This window comes from Mauremys mutica, chromosome 10 (genome assembly GCF_020497125.1).
Source record: "Mauremys mutica isolate MM-2020 ecotype Southern chromosome 10, ASM2049712v1, whole genome shotgun sequence".
In the NCBI taxonomy this organism is placed as follows: domain Eukaryota; kingdom Metazoa; phylum Chordata; order Testudines; family Geoemydidae; genus Mauremys; species Mauremys mutica.
Window position 1 is genome coordinate 34,554,748 of NC_059081.1, and position 16,906 is coordinate 34,571,653.

General features: G+C 37.2%; 1 protein-coding gene across 6 annotated transcripts in view; it reads right to left on the reverse strand.

Annotated features, from left to right (window-relative positions):
* The window catches only part of COBLL1 (cordon-bleu WH2 repeat protein like 1), a 122,520-nt gene that overhangs the window by 17,083 nt on the left and 88,531 nt on the right, over positions 1–16,906 (reverse strand). For all 6 annotated transcript variants that reach the window (XM_045032930.1, XM_045032927.1, XM_045032924.1 and 3 more), the window contains 6 exons: positions 14,897–14,935; positions 12,511–12,608; positions 12,157–12,399; positions 6,363–6,513; positions 5,817–5,891; positions 4,108–4,266 (listed from right to left, as the gene is read on the reverse strand). In XM_045032930.1, coding sequence (XP_044888865.1) covers positions 4,108–4,266; positions 5,817–5,891; positions 6,363–6,513; positions 12,157–12,399; positions 12,511–12,608; positions 14,897–14,935 — 765 coding nt within the window. The remainder of the gene's footprint in view (positions 1–4,107; positions 4,267–5,816; positions 5,892–6,362; positions 6,514–12,156; positions 12,400–12,510; positions 12,609–14,896; positions 14,936–16,906) is intronic.

The following is a 16,906-nucleotide window of genomic DNA, read 5'->3' on the forward strand; positions in this document are numbered from 1 at the left end:
TGAAAGCAAACTCAAATTGCTTTGTTCTGCCCAGCAGCATGACCCCCCCACCCCACACACACCCGTCTTTGCCTCAGATTCAGCTTCAACTATCTTTTTTGGGGGGTAGGGGGGTCCATGAGCTGATCTCATCCAAGCGCCGAGCCATCTTAGTAGTAGTAGAATAGCTGTACATCATAAAGAATAAGTAGAGCTGTGTTATGTTTTCACAGTTACACCCATACACTCCCGGTGGCTGAAGGATCAGTTCATGTTTCCTGACTTTGTTCCAAATGCCTGGTTTTCTAGGTTTAATTTTTATCTAAGATTGAAGCCACCTCTCTTTTTAACTAAACTGGTTTTGCATTGTGTGTATGTGATACACTATGTGATACGCTATGTCTACACTATGAACTAGTGGTGTGATTCCTCTGTTGTACACATACTGGCAGTAGCTTGATGAGAGCTAGTGAGAGTATAAATAGCAGTACAGACACAGTAGCATGGGCAGAAGCATGGCTGAGCCATGTTGCATACGTACGCACTGGTTTCAAATCAGTTTGTACTCAGGACAGCTTAGCTGTGTCTCCACTCCACTGCCCGTGCTAGCAATGGTATGTTACAATTTATACTTGTGTTACTCTTGGGACATGTATGTGTACATGTACAATTGTGTGTGTGTACACACACACACACACACACACACACACACGTGCACTAGGCATTAAAATATACTTCTTTTTCCATTAAAGAATCTCAGAAAACCAACAAGATATTTAAAATGTATCTGTGCGGGTATATATATTATTCACCAGAGCAAACATTAGGCTATGATGTTTAAACAATGTTCCTTTCAAGCTATTAACAGCCTATTGGGCTAAAAGGTACCTGAAGAGGTTTTAGTTGACAGATCAATGATCTTACAAAGTAAATCTCCTTTGGAGACATGGGTCAATAAGAGTACCATTTAAATGGTATACAATAATAGTCTAACATCTCTTTGCAAGCTATTATGCTCCAAAGTGTCAGAGATAGAGAGTTGCGTACTCTCATCATTCACCCATTATAGTCTATCACTCTTTTCAGTGCGTTGGCTACTGACCTAATGGACCTCAGATTCCTTGGAGACTTTACTGTGTGTTTTGTCAATAAGATTGCTACTCATGAAATTTAATTTTAAAAAATTGTAGGAAATATACAATAATTGTTAATTAACATGCAGATATTTTACTCTTCTTTCCTAAACCACGAAACTCTAGTGGAACTATGTATGTTAGGCTAGAAAAATGTTCAGAATGAAAACTAAAACCATTATGGAAAGGAAGATGCATCTTTTTGTAGTTTTACAATGCAAAAATCATTCTAATTATTTTTCTTTTACATGTCTCTTCTAGTAGGTGTAATCCTTTAAAGCATTTTTCAGTCCAGAGCGGGCTTTTTAAAGAGAAAATAAACTTCTGAAAATAATAGTTTATAATAAGAACATAAGAAAGGCCGTACCGGGTCAGACCAAAGGTCCATCTAGCCCAGTATCTGTCTACCGACAGTGGCCAATGCCAGGTGCCCCTGAGGGAGTGAACCCAACAGGCAATGATCAAGTGATCTCTCTCCTGCCATCCATCTCCATCCTCTGATGAACAGAGGCTAGGGACACCATTCTTACCCATCCTGGCTAATAGCCATTTATGGACTTAGCCACCATGAATTTATCCAGTCCCCTTTTAAACATTGTTATAGTCCTAGCCTTCACAACCTCCTCAGGTAAGGAGTTCCACAAGTTGACTGTGCGCTGCGTGAAGAAGAACTTCCTTTTATTTGTTTTAAACCTGCTGCCTATTAATTTCATTTGGTGACCCCTAGTTCTTGTATTATGGGAATAAGTAAATAACTTTTCCTTATCCACTTTCTCAACATCACTCATGATTTTATATACCTCTATCATGTCCCCCCTTAGTCTCCTCTTTTCCAAGCTGAAGAGTCCTAGCCTCTTTAATCTTTCCTCATATGGGACCCTCTCTAAACCCCTAATCATTTTAGTTGCTCTTTTCTGAACCTTTTCTAGTGCTAGAATATCTTTTTTGAGGTGAGGAGACCACATCTGTACACAGTATTCGAGATGTGGGCGTACCATGGATTTATATAAGGGCAATACTATATTCTCGGTCTTATTCTCTATCCCCTTTTTAATGATTCCTAACATCCTGTTTGCTTTTTTGACCGCCTCTGCACACTGCGTGGACATCTTCAGAGAACTATCCACGATAACTCCAAGATCTTTTTCCTGACTCATTGTAGCTAAATTAGCCCCCATCATGTTGTATGTATAGTTGGGGTTATTTTTTCCAATGTGCATTACTTTACATTTATCCACAGTAAATTTCATTTGCCATTTTGTTGCCCAATCACTTAGTTTTGTGATTGGGCATTAGTTTTGTAATGGATATGTTAACATGTTTTAAACTATACAGTGCAGTACCACTTTAATGAATAGTTAACAGAAGCACAAACGCATTCTATTACTTTCAGGAACAAAAATAGATTCCTTCAAGTGATCATTACATTGTGACTGGTATTATCTGGTAAACCTATTATGCACTGCTATTTTATTGAATGAGCAAATAAATTTAAGCAGCAGCCATTTGATATGATACAATGCAGAATATAACTGGGCTTTCCTCATGGGGTCCTGTAGAACCACAGGCCATGGAACTGTAGCAGAGCTGCATCTAAGTGGCATCCACTTAGAAAGTATTGACAAAAAACTCCATCATGCAACTTCTCCCAACATCTGGATGGATTATAATGGGGCTTAAAAACAAAACAAGACATAGAAGCACCAGTGGATAACCTTCCCCCTCAGCAGGCACAGTCTATATCTCAGTGTTCATACTGGGCCTGTTCCTAAGCCCACTCAAGTCAATTAGAGTCTTCCCATTGCCTTCAGTGGGCTTTGGATCAGGCCCACTTGTATACCTCTCTACAGCTTTTGACAGTCAACCACAAGGTGTTACTGACCAGTGGGAAACACTCAGAAGAATTAAAAGGCTACTTCCACTCCCATGAAAGGTCTTTGCTTTCCCATTTATCTAAATGATGCAAAGATTTGGGACCCTCGTAAACTAAACTCTAGATTTCTAGGAAGTGACAATATTAACAAATACCTTCTTCCACCTTCACTTTCCTAGAACATTTTGTCCCATCCTTATTTATAATGTTTTGGTAATTCATGCATTCATCATCTCCAGTATAGTGGAGTACAGCACAGATACTCTAATTCACTGTATCTGGGGTTGAAGTTGGAAACAGTGAGAGGGCTCCAACTTGTGTAGAATACAGTAGCCTTATATCAGTGGAACACGCAATCTTGAACACATCAACTCTTTGCTCTACATCCTCTATTAGCTCACAATCTGCATCTACTGCCAATTCAAGACCGTGTGGCACCAGTGGACAAGACCCATCTATCCATGACTTGTGTAAACTGCTGCATTCCTTTAGGGCAGTGTGGCTACTAAAACCCAGGAAGAATGCGCGAGAGCTAGAGTGAAAGCATTCTTGTTCAACAAGGCTTGGCTGTGGAATGAGCTGCTAGAAGAGATTAGGCTAGCATGCTGCAAGCCCTTACTTTATTTTTTTAAAACGTTTTTTCATTATAACTTGAAAAATATTTATATTTTACAAAAGTACATATACCACAAGCAGAGCTTCCTAGAACCTAATAAAAACAAAGAACAGATTATTCCATAAAGTTGACAGATCTAATTCACCCATGCCAGATTCAGGTACTACAGTGATGGGAAATGAAGAAAATCCAACATAGATCAAAACCCCTAAGATAGAAGCATATTACAGCTAAAGAAATAAGTCAGAGAGACATCTGACTGCATTCTTCATTTTAGAACTGAATTGTCTCATCTGTAATTGGATACAAATTTAACAGGGAGAAAATTAAATATTTATACATGCTATCTGAAAAGAAAAGTTTATGGTATGGCATAATTACAGCTGATTTTTGTTCCCTACAGTGGCTCTAGAAGTAGTGAAAACTTCAACACCACATGCATTATAATATTGGTCTACTGTAAATTATCTATCCATAATATCCTATAGAAAGATATTACAACCTACATTTAGAAGGCATTTCAGTTGCATCAGGACAGCCAGTGTTACCAGTATGGTTAGTTTCATCGGTTACTTGCTGGAGAGTGTTTTGTTCATGATTGGCCGCATCTAAGCAATGAGAGGCACATGATGGCACTGTGGCTCTGGTTATATCAACTTTATTGCCTAAAAAGCAGTTTAGGAATAAGAAGGTTAATTAGCTTGATGTAATCTGCAGATTACACAAAATAAAATTAGAATGACAGCAAACAAAAATGTAACTAAACAAATTTCAAAGCAAATTAGTTATTTTTAAAGGAACTTTAGTAAATTTGTGAAGTTGAGCCTCCAGTAATACTCCAATTGTACTTCTCTTTTTATAACAACTACAGTTTATACTTGTTTAAATACACTTATCCTCAAGTTAAATTTTCAGCATATCCTTAAGGCAGCCTCCTTTTCTGCACCCAGATGCCAAAAACTCTTAGGTACAACTTAGGCCACCAAGACATTTTAGTACCTAATGTACCTAGTGTACACATCATTTATTCAGAAGTCTGAGTTACCTAAAATTCACCTGCAATTATTTGCTCACACAATTTGAGTTAAAAGTTAGAGGCAGTGTCCAAACGATCTGGTCCATGATTTGCAAGACATCTTATTTGCCTGAATAAGTTTTTTGCTAAGAATTTTATTGCTCTCCTTACTATTCTTTATAATGTAGGCACAATATAATGGTATGTGACCCCATGTACATGTCTGCAACCATATTTCCTCAGGGTGTGATCTTAGATCACAAACTGAACAGGGACAGAATCTAGTGAGCACTTGTGATTCAACCAATTACAGCTTTTTCATTCATGCACAGAACTACTCACATCACAACTTTTATCCAAGATGGTAACTGGTTAGTGACACAGCTGGCTTTAAATATTGTTTGTATCCAAATACATTATGGGTTCTTCTTGGTTGGTAACTGAGTTTTCCCCTTGCCAGAGGCCTAAGATAGCACATGGGTCTCTGTATAACTGGTGTGGCATGCTTATGTTTTGCAGTCTAAATGGGAGTCCCTAACAAGGCCCATGTAACCACTTTAGCTCATCCTCCTGCTTCTAGTTATCTGTACAGTAGGAAATCTCAAAGTGCAGAGCCTCATATACTGCTAATGCCACTCCCTGTGTGTGTTCTTAAGACATTTTATCCCCCGTTGAAACACTGAGATAGCAGTTTTCCCAGAATGCACTGATACAAAAACATAGGCAACACGGTAGTTATAGTCATATAAACAAGAATCATACTTGGTTATGTTGGGTGAGGAGGGAAGCGATGTATGGACATGACAACTGACCCAGACGCACACAACACAGGTGGTGTTCTCTTTTAAAACTATTTCATGAATGTCTAAATATTCTAGAATACCCACTAGGTATCTTTTTTTTTTAAATGTAACACATAGTAACCAATACAAACATCAGTTGTTTGTTACTATATCATGCAAAAGTAAAGCTTTTGTACTTTAGAAAGCCATATAAATACTTACAGGATTGGGGGCAGGGGGGCGGCGGGAGGGAGAAATAGTATCCAGGGAAAATCTCAAATTTAAATGATAGTTTAAGACAAATACAATAATGGGCATGTAACATCTGCAGCATGACCTTTTTACTATTTCTCTTTATTACCGTGCTTTTACTATGACTGTTCTTGACTATGTTTTAATAACATCTGGGAAGAATTACCTGTTGGAAACAGTACTTCTGTCTCTCTTTCTTCCACAATACTTTCTACAGGGGTTGATTCTGCAGATTCTGATGCTGAAACAAAGTAAAGAAAATGTTAACAGACAGCTCCCTTTTTAAATGCAATCCTTTATTTCTTTTACACCAATATTAACCTGAAACAAAACTTCTAACTTTGACTTTACAGATTAGTACGTCTAAGGAATGAAGTACTTTCGTCTCAGTGATTAAAGCTTGTTGCAACCACAGCTACAGTACTGTCAATTCCATGGTCCACACACACCCACACACCCCTCTGTGCATTTCAGCTGTTACAATATTACAGACCTTGACATAGAACTGAAGTTTGATACATGACATTTTCCTCTAACATTGTCTTGTTTTCATCTGTCTTTTTACCTAAACATATTCTTAAATATAGATGTTTGACATGGTTTTACTTAAAAGTTCAACCAATAGGGTGACATTTCTTTAACATTAGTATTTAGCCTAGGTACAGTTATACCATCTTTCCATTTCTGCCTAGTTAAAAAGTAAAAAGATTACCAGTTCTTTTACTGTTGTCTCTTTGGTCTTGTGGTATTCTAGAGGGTGGAGAGGGCGCTTTGCGCTTAGTTCTTCTCAAAGAGGAGTTAACAGATGATGTGCCACTGAGCTGCAGAGAACCTGTTCTCACTATTCCTAGTCTCAACTGACCCTAAGGGGGGGGAAAAAATCAAAAGAACAAGAGTATTCCGAGAAACAGCAAGAAAAGTCTGATTATTGTACTGCAAAATGTATACCTGAGATAACATCCACTATTAACCAAAATTGAAACAACTTGTTAAGTTTCTAATAGTTTCTCTGAGCAATACTTTCAACCTATTCCCCAGGGGAAAAATAATCAGAAAATGGTGGAGCAGTAAGTGAGGGGAATTATATCTCATAGTGCTGGACAGTCAAAAATGTATCACAACAATGACAGTAAACAAAAATTAGTTGTCACAAATGTTAGGAAGAGAGTAACCTGGAATCTCTCACACTTTTAAAAAAGCCCATGTCAGAAAACTTTGATGGGGAATGTTCCTAAATATGTTGTAATATGGTGTAAAGACGGAACTGTAACAACAACATTTTAACAAATATTCTAACAAAAATAGGGATTTGGCTCTTTGCCAGTGTGCACACAATATGAAAGCATCAAAATACACAAAGGTATAGGACATCTGAGGGGAACTTTTTAGTTTATACCAGTGGCTCGCAAACTTTTTTTTACTTGTGGCCCTTTTCACATAGCAAGCCTCTGAATGCGACCCCCCCTTATAAATTAAAAATACTTTAATATATTTAACACCATTATAAATGCTGGAGCAAAGCAAGGTTTGGAGTGAAGGTTGACAGATCACGACCCCCTCTATAATAACCTCGCAACCCTCAGTTTGAGAACCTTTGGTTTATACAGTATGTTGCTATGGAAGTCCTGTATGCACTTTAAAAAAAGCTGTTCAGTTTTCTTATCACTAGTTCAGCATCTCAAAAGATAGCTGCCATAATTTTGCCTGCCATTGTAACAGCTATTAGCCTGATACTGAAGTAACCTTGTAGCTCTACATCTCAGAGTGATTACTTTCAGGATCCCAATGATAAAGAAATATGTTTCATCTCTAGTCACAGATGCCCATTCCTGTAGCTATTTTGATCACTATCACTTGTCTATTTGACAGCATAATAAAATCCAGAAATCACATTCATTTTATGGTAGCAGAATCTACACTTGAGCCAGACCTGGGGGTCATCTTCAAAGGACTTTTGTTTGTGCTTCAATTAAGCGGTCCACTTCATAAAGTAGAATATGAAGAAGCAGAACTGGAATAAACAGGATCACAAATCTCTCTTTTACTGATGATCCCTCCATAATTCAAGAACCCATTGACAGCAGAATTCTTGACCTTGTCAATACCCATGGAGTAAGATGCCTTTCATTTATCAAGCTACCACTGAACAACAATTGTGTCTTAAAATAAGCTGACATTTGTTCAAAAAATAGGATTTAGTGCCAACTTCAAATAAGTTTGTCACAGTACTATACATGTGTAATTTTTTATTTGATAAATTTTGTTTAAAAAGAGGCTGAGTGAATATCAATAGGGAAAAATATGGTGCAAAGTTTGCTTCAGTATGCATATAACACTTTGTGTGTGACACTGTTGGCTGCTATTAAAGGGCATCCTAACAAGATGGTGATTTTGACACATTAGGACAGAGCCACTTAGCGATTCACATGAATCAGCACAAGGTTCTCAGGTTGCCCTGAGGACAAGATGTGTTAGTCTTACATGGCATACCCCAACTAGATGTCCGTTACAAAGAGGACAGTAATTAATTGCTCTCCATGTCTATCAAGGAGAAGACAAGAAGTAAAAGACTTAATCCACAGCAATGGAGACTTAGGCTATATTAGCAAAAACTCTCTCACTAGCTAAGTACTGGATAGTTAAGTACTGGGATAGGTTATCAAGGTAGGTTGTGGAATCTACATCATTGGATGAACATTTGTCAGGAATGGTTTAGGTGTACACATTCCTACCCCAACACAAGCAGATAAATTAGATAACCTCTTGAGGTCCCTTCCAACCCTAAATTACTATGATTCTATACCTGGCTTTAAGAAGTTAATATAATGGGATGTGATATGGAGGATGGATAGGGCCTTCTAGGCATGCAAATCTGCCTAGCAGGCAGCTGGATTTTGTGAAATATGATTAGTATGCATTAGTATGCATACAGGAGAGCATCTATAAACCACATACCTCTTACTGTTGTTGGAAATAAAGGAACAAATTCTGCTCTCATTTCCACCCATGTAAATCTGGTATAAAGGGAAATTTCTTAAATCATGGTAACTGGAGTTCTTCGAGATGTGGTCCCTATCTATATTCCACTGTGGGTACACATGCTCCATGCACCTGAAACCAGAAGAATCCTGCAAGCAATGTCTGTTGGTCTGTGCCTGCACCCTTGCTCTCCTCATGCTCTGTAACTAGGATATAAAAAGGAGTGCAGAGCAACTGCCTCTCCAGTTCCTTCTCTCTTTCATGAATCCAATTATGATCCAGAGCAGAGGGGAAGGAGGGCTGTTAGTGGAATACACATAGGGACCACACATCTAGAAGAACTCCAGTTACTAGTGAGTAAGTAACTTCACTTTCTTCTTCAAGTGCTGGTCCCTATGTGTATTTCACTGTGGACGACTGACAAGCACTACTCAAGCGGAGAGGCTCCGAGGAAGCAGGCCAGTAGAGAGGTTTGAAGGATTACTGCCCCAAAGGATGCATCATCTGTGGAGGCTTGAACTAAGGTGTAGTGTCTCATGAACATATGGATAGAACTCCATGTTGCTGCTTTGCAAAGTCAAGAAAGGGCACTCTTGAACCAAAGCTACTGAAACTGCTGTCGCTCTATTAGAATAAGATATCGCTATCTGCAGGTGAGGGAAATGCGCCAACTGATAAAGTGGTATACAGCAAGAGACCCACTTAGATATTCTCTGAGATGATATGGTTTGTCCACTCACTCATTCCTCTGTAGCAATGAACAATCTAGGTTACTTTCGGATTGGCTTTGTTCTTTGCAGGTAAAATACTAATGCACATCTTAGGTCAAGGGAATGAAGCCTCTGCTCCTCATTGGTGTCATAAGGCTTTGGGAAAAGACAAAGATAAGCATATTGAGGGACATCTGCTTTTATGTTTAGGAGAGCCTGTCTCCTGTTCTCATAAAAAGACCCCAGTAAAAGGTCTTTAGTTCCGCTCGATCCCACTCCTGGTGCTAGGAGGCGCACATCTCAGCATCTCTGGATGATGTACAGAGGAGTGCCCAGTCCCAGCTCTGGGGTCTGGGGTCTCATTGTACACTCCATGAGGCATTTCCTAAGATGGAGTTCTCACCTCTGTTAGGTTTGGCTAGGAAAGGAATGGCAAATACTGCACTTAACAGAAATATGAGCCTCTCTGAGGCAATAAACAGCAGAGTTAGCCATCATAGCTGGAAAAAAACAGCAGGGACAGGAAATGCAGCTTTTAAATCTCATTAACTTGGGCATAATCTAAATCCTGTACCGGGAGCCAGGGAGACTCCCTGGGGGAACTAATTAATCACTATAGTGAATAAACTGTACGAGCACTATATACAGTTAAAACTTTATAAAACTTTTGAAATATTTACAGGTTGAGGACAAAAGGCTCAGCTCTGGCACTGAGGTTCCATCTCAGGCTATGCAATAGTAAGAAGGAGCTGAAGAGGCAGTCAATCTGTACTGTCCCTTATATCCTCAGTACAGAGCATGAGGAGAGTAAAGGCACAAGTATGGACCAACGAACACTGCTTCACAAATTGGTCTCAGGTGCATGGAACACATGAATACCCACAATGTAATACACACAGGGAACAGCCCTCAAAGATGAACCATGACTTCAGTGGAGTTACCCAGGATTTCCACAGGAGTAAACTGGTAGAATTTAGCCCATTAGGATTAATCAAGTATTGATGCACTCAACATAGCGAAGAAAATTGGGAAATACCGAAGTTGTACAATCATTGTGGGTTACTTTACTTCCATGTGCCTCTGTTTCTCCTCCCACCCTTTGTTTGTCTTTTCTGTTCAGACTACAAACTCTTTTGGGCAAGGGCTGTTTCTTATTATATGTTCGTAAAGGGCCCAGTCCCGTGGGATCAACTCTTAAATTTATGTCCTGCAGGTGCTAATACAAATAACCAATTATAATAGTCACCATCAATGCCCCAGGATGTACTGATTTTAAAGGAACCACTTTCTTAAATGTCACAGAATTTCTTCTCCTTGAACTCCTCTCCAGTGGCTAAGAAAATGTTTTGTTGTAAACCAGCACTGCTTGCAAATTTGATTAGACAGTGGAGCACTGCCTACTCTCCCCAGTAGATTTTTAAAAAAAGTCTTTCCTTCACTGTTACATTCAATGAAGAGGCAAGAAAAGACCAAGACAGACTGTTACTTAATTTTACACTGGTAAAGAAAAAAAATATTTTTCTCCTCTTCAAATGACAAAGCTTCTCAGCCAAATATAAGACAAAATTTAGAACTTCTGTTAAACAGCGCTCTCTTGTGGTTTTTTCATGTTAACTGGAAATGAAAAGTATTGTGTACAGGATAATTAGACTAATGGTTCATTTGAGAATTTTTGTTTACAGAACTAGCACCAAATTCTAGGCCTATTTTTCATTCAGCATTTCATCTCATCTTTCTGGCATGCCAGTAGTCTAATTTATTTAAAAAGAATGCCTTTTATTCCAGATTCAAAGCACAGTGCAAAATACAAATATGCAGTGTCTTAATTTACACTGACACTTTTAGCCTCGATCTTTAATTGGACTTCACAACTGACAATCTGTGCTTTACCAAGATATTACCCAATGCATTAATTTTCTCCCAAAATTTGTTGGAATGAGTTCAGTATACACTCAGATAACCTCTGTCATAACTTCATTCAAATGCATTACTATACAAGCAGACAATTTTACTAAGATAAAACTTTAGTTTAGCATCCTTGTGCTTCCTGTAAGTTAAATGTAGTTCCCAAGAGTCCCACTTGTTTCTAATAATTTAGATTGGAAGATTGTTTAGAAGACTATTTTCTTCAACAACACATTAAACTGCATTTTACTACAAAGGATTAAGCGAGGCAATTTAGAAATGACATAAAATCCCAATCCCCTGTGTAGTTAATGGACATATTAATGTAAGCCATAATGTATGTAAGTATGTAAGCTATTAACTCAATAGAACAAGTTGAGGCTGGAACTCCTATTTATCACTCTCACTGTTTAAAATGAAACATCCTTGTTACAAAATAGTGGTTTTCTTTAAGCATATGTGCAGCACCAGTGACTTTAAAGTTAAGCAATGTACATGTCTTTGGAGGATCAGAGCCTTTGTGATGATTATATAAATCTTTGTTGTCTGGCTATTATCCAATTGCAACAAATACTTTCTTCTTTCTAAAATAAATTTGACTTCTAATCTTACTCATATAAAAATGTATTAATAGAACATTGGTTTATTTTATTCTATTTTTAATAATACAGCCAATATTTTGGAAACATACCAGGATATTTAAAATGTATCCTTCAACTGATACACTTTTATCTCCGTGTGAAATATTTCTTGTTTCACTACTATATGCTCAGAAAATAGGACTTTTAACTTATATTGTGTAACTATTTTTGTTCTAAGCCTCACCAGAAATACTACTGCCTCAGATACTCTTAATCAGTGAAACTTAATTGGGTGGGGAGGTGGAGAAGAAAAAGTTTAACAATAACTCACCTGTTCATTGTCATCAACACTACTAGATTTCACAACACAAGATGATGCGTGTCTCACTTGGGTATGTTCAAGATCCTGTGGGACACTTTGAGATGCAGGCATTGGAGGCAGGGGTGCTCTTCGCTTCTTTGGCATTTCAGATGGCAATGTGTTAGAGTCGTACTGCTTGGAAATCGTGTTAGATCTGTTGATAAAAGTTGGCCTGGGTTTGCTCATCAGTGGAGTTGCTGGGGCACTGGCAGTCTTAAAAGGAGGGGAAGAGATAATCAAACATTCTGAAAGTATTTGAACCAGCAAACCTGATTGTTCTGAGAATATATTTAGACCTATTTTGCTTAGAAAATGCCATCTTACTTGTTCTCGTTTCTTCTTACTTCTCTGAAAAAAGCTGAAAAATCCTTTATTTTCTCTCTCCTTCAAAGTATCTGGGTTTTGAGACATTTGGTAGGAGTCTACAACAGAAAATATTAATTCTAGATATTTATTGCATAGATTATTTTTGGTATGTTTGTTATATCCTTCCAGCAGGCTGGTAGCAGAGTGTGTAGTAGAGAAAAAAATATTCTGTATGAGTAGCCTTTTGAAAGTACAGTTTGAAAAAGCTTCCTGACATTGCCATGTTTTTTACCTTAATTTTTCTCCTTAAGCAACCATAAATTAGCATGAATTTTACTTGCCAGCAATGTAAAAAGTGCTCCATATCAGCACTGCACTAAATACGATCAATCGTTTTAGAGAAATTTTTAGTTGCGGTCAATTAAAATTTTAGACTTCCATTTACACTGCCATTAGGGTGACCAGATGTCCCGATTATATAGAGACAGTCCCGATTTTTGGGTCTTTTTCTTATACAGGCTCTTATTACCCCCCTAACACTCCCGTCCCAATTTTTCACCCTAACTGCCATGTTCCTGTATACTTTATTCAGGTTCCTGAACAAAGAAGAAAACTTTCTATGCATGTAGTGCTTGTAAATGAGTATACCATTTTCAATTAAACACAAACCTATACACACACACACACACACATATATACACACACACACACATATATATACACACATATATACATATACACACACATACACCCCTAAATGAAGATGTGGCACAATGGTAACACTCCGACATCTCAGTGTGAAGATCACATCATAAACTAGGTATGAGCCATTGGTAAAAAGCCATCAAATTCTTGCTAAACCTGGGAGTAGTGATTTTCACTCAGAATTAGGATTCTATAAAGCAATTTATTATAATCTAAAAAGTCTTATATCCTGTAGGAAAACTAAATGTTTTAAATGCACAAATATTGACAACCAATGCCACATACAGATGGGATAACTACAGGTTAATTGATGATCAACCACTCTGAGTGCATAAGGCATGTGGAGGGTGCAAGAAGCTCTTTCATTCTGTATTTCCTTTAGTTTTGGAGAAAGATCCTCCCCCACAGATCATGTACCCTTTTAACTATCCAGCCCCCTTTAATTCATAGCTTCTTCATTCTGCAGACCACCAGTAAAGACACCACAGATGTTATATGTGAACCACAAATGTCATATGTGCAGTGCACACATCCTAGGAAAGTAAAAACTCATGAACACATGATGTGCTAAATCATGCAACCAGAAATCCACATTAAAATTGGATAGAGAACAATACAGGAAAATTAAATGCAAAAATTGTGTGTATACATAGTATCCATCTACTCACTTCTAAACACCACTGTAAAAAAATTCAGTACTTCTTGACTTCACTCAACTAAGTAAATTTTATTTCCAGACAAAAAAGATTTTTTTCAAATATCTCATTCAAAAAATAGGTAAAAAATTACATACTAATATATATGAGTGTATACATTTCACAGTTCCAATGCGAAGAATTTGTAGCTAAGTGCTCATTGTTATTAATTGCTAAATAAAACCTGCGTTCAGATGAATGTAGCAATGAAAATCTCAAGCAAGCCTCACAATCTTATTGTGTACTCAGGTTAATGTTTAAGGTTGTTTAAGAAATTGAACCTCCAGAGCTAGCACTACCCTGTCACAGACTTGCCTATTTAAAAAAACACAAAACAAAAAACAAAAACCACACCCCCTTATGGGACATAGGGTACTCTTCATCACAAAGGTGGGGCAAGTGTTCTCAGGGCAGACAGTATGGTAATAAGCACTGTGCTAAAAATATTCCAGAATAAGAGCGCCTCAGGGCAACTCAATACTTAAAACGCTGCATCAGCATAGCAACACCGATGCATCTGTGCTGCTGTAGCGCTTTAATGAAGATGCTCTACGCCGACAGGAGAGTGCTCACTTGTCAGCCTAGTTAATCCACCTCCCCAAGAGGCATAGCTATGTCAGTGGGAGAAGCTCTATCCTATTGATTGTTGAAATCAATAGGATACCTAACATTGTAAAACAGTCCTCAACATCAGTAAGGGTGGCAGAATCTTTTAGTAAAACCTTTTAGTAAAAAATTTTCAAATCATTCATTGTTCAAGGGGCTCCTGAAGAACATTCTTTTGTGGTGATCAAAGAACCACCATAAATTAAAATTTATTGAAACACTGTATGATAGGCAGGGTATCAATTTCTGTAATGATAATTTATGCAAATCTGACACATTATAGGACATGAAGGTACTTGTTTACTTGCAGTCTATAAATGGCAATGTCTGAGTGACAACTTATCAGCTACAGTTTATATATGTGCTCCTATTTCACTATCTAGCTCAGTAAAACTTACCTTGTAAAGATGATAAATTGAAGTCATCAGCTGAAGTGGCTAGAGAAAGAAAAATGGTAAATTAGTTATAATGATACTATTTATTAGATACAGAACCTAACTGTAGTTGAGGGAAAGCTGCAAATTACATATGAACACTCTCATCTGAGTTTCCAAAAACAGGAAAAGATAGCAGGCCCCTTTCATAAGAACAGTTTTCCCTAAGTAGAAGAGTAAACATCTTAGAATTATATCTAAAACTAACCACCACCTCAGAATTTGAACTAGTATGACAGTGAAATGCACACAAATTTATATCAAAGACCAGAGATGCCACAATCTGTACATGTGCAGATTGTGTTCTAGAGCACATCATATTAAAACTAGCACATTTGTTAATATTTCCCATCAGTAGCAAATCATAACAATCCTCTAATAAAATCAATCCATCCACCTGCCCACCCTCCTAGATTGTTTCTAATTGAGAAGGGAAGGAAATTCATTTTGGAGAAAAGTTCACCATGCGTGTTGGCTTCAGGCAATTGCTAAAAGGATGCTGATTTTAAATTACCTTTATAGCCCCAGAACAAACTTCAGTAAAGCAACTGGTCATCATTAACCAGGGGAATAGAAGTTAAATAGGAAGTTCTAATAATAAATAATATTTATGGTATTTTTTTCTTTGCTTTTAATTCTGACTATAACTAAATTGTCTGTTACACAGAAAGCTGGAGTCCGGAAAACAGTTTTCAAGTTCAAATAATGTAAATTTTTAATTTAGTTATTTGACCTGCCACAAATTATTGACTTTTAGCACATACATTCTCAAATAAAAAAAAGTTAGGAATAGAGTCAGGGAAAGAACCCCAGACTAATTTTATTTTTTTGTCCAAAGTAGTAAATTGGTAGAAGATAGGTTGCTTCCTTCAATCAATACCTTTCTTGATCAAAGGGAGTCTCCACTGTAAGTTATCATTCCCAAACTGAGTCTGTTACTCAGATTGTGACTCAAATGAAAAAAAGAAGATATTCCACAAGAGGCCTGATATCTTTTGTTTGGGAAGGTCAGAGGTATTTAAAGATGCTGTCAGGAGGCATACAATACAGAATAAAAACTCTTTAAATTTGGAGAGAGGTCTTTGTGATTTTTTACCTATGGTGTTTTTGTTTTTCAAGCGGAGGAAAACAAAAATAGCAACAGTTAACCTGTAGATAAACTGTTTATTTTTATTATATTTCTGTCCTAAAACGTAAACTTGTGCTTACAAATCTCAGTATAATAAAAGCAGACCTGAACAAAATATTGGATTTCTATCACAAGGGAAATTTCAAAATGTTAATATTTGTTTTTTCCCCCACAACGGGATGAAAAATAAAATTTAAAAATTTTCCACACCATGAAATTATGTGGACAGTTTCAATTAGTAAATGATGAAACATTTTGTTATACATTTTTGATTGACATGAAACATTCAAACATTTCTAAGATTAAAATGTAATATTTTTGTTTGTTAAAATAACCCAAATCACTGTGTTTCGACTTATTTCACCATTAAACTACATTTCTCCAAAGCACATAGACCTAGCAGGAGTTGTCGTTCTGGGCCCCGTTCTCTCTTATAGACCAGGCTCCTTTGTTGGACTACGTCTCCCATAATACACACACTCACGTGAGTCCCATAACATACAACATAACTCAAAACTAAATGTTGTGGGTTAGTTCAAAAAAGTAAAGATTATTAATTGAATTAAACCGTCCCAAAATAAAATATTTCATTTTAATTTTTCCACTGGAAAAATCATTCTGACTGAAAATTCCCAACCAACTCTAAATAAAAGCTGTTATTTCAGATATTGCTGACTGTGGAGTCTTTGGGAAGCAAACTGAGATAAATGTCTTTGAAATAAAACATACCAAGTGATGCTGCTATGGCAGAGAGGAAAATTTGCATTATGTCAAATGCAGGGATAATGACTATAGAAAGAAGGTACATAGCACTAGTCTAGGGAAGTCTAGCTGAATTACAAGAG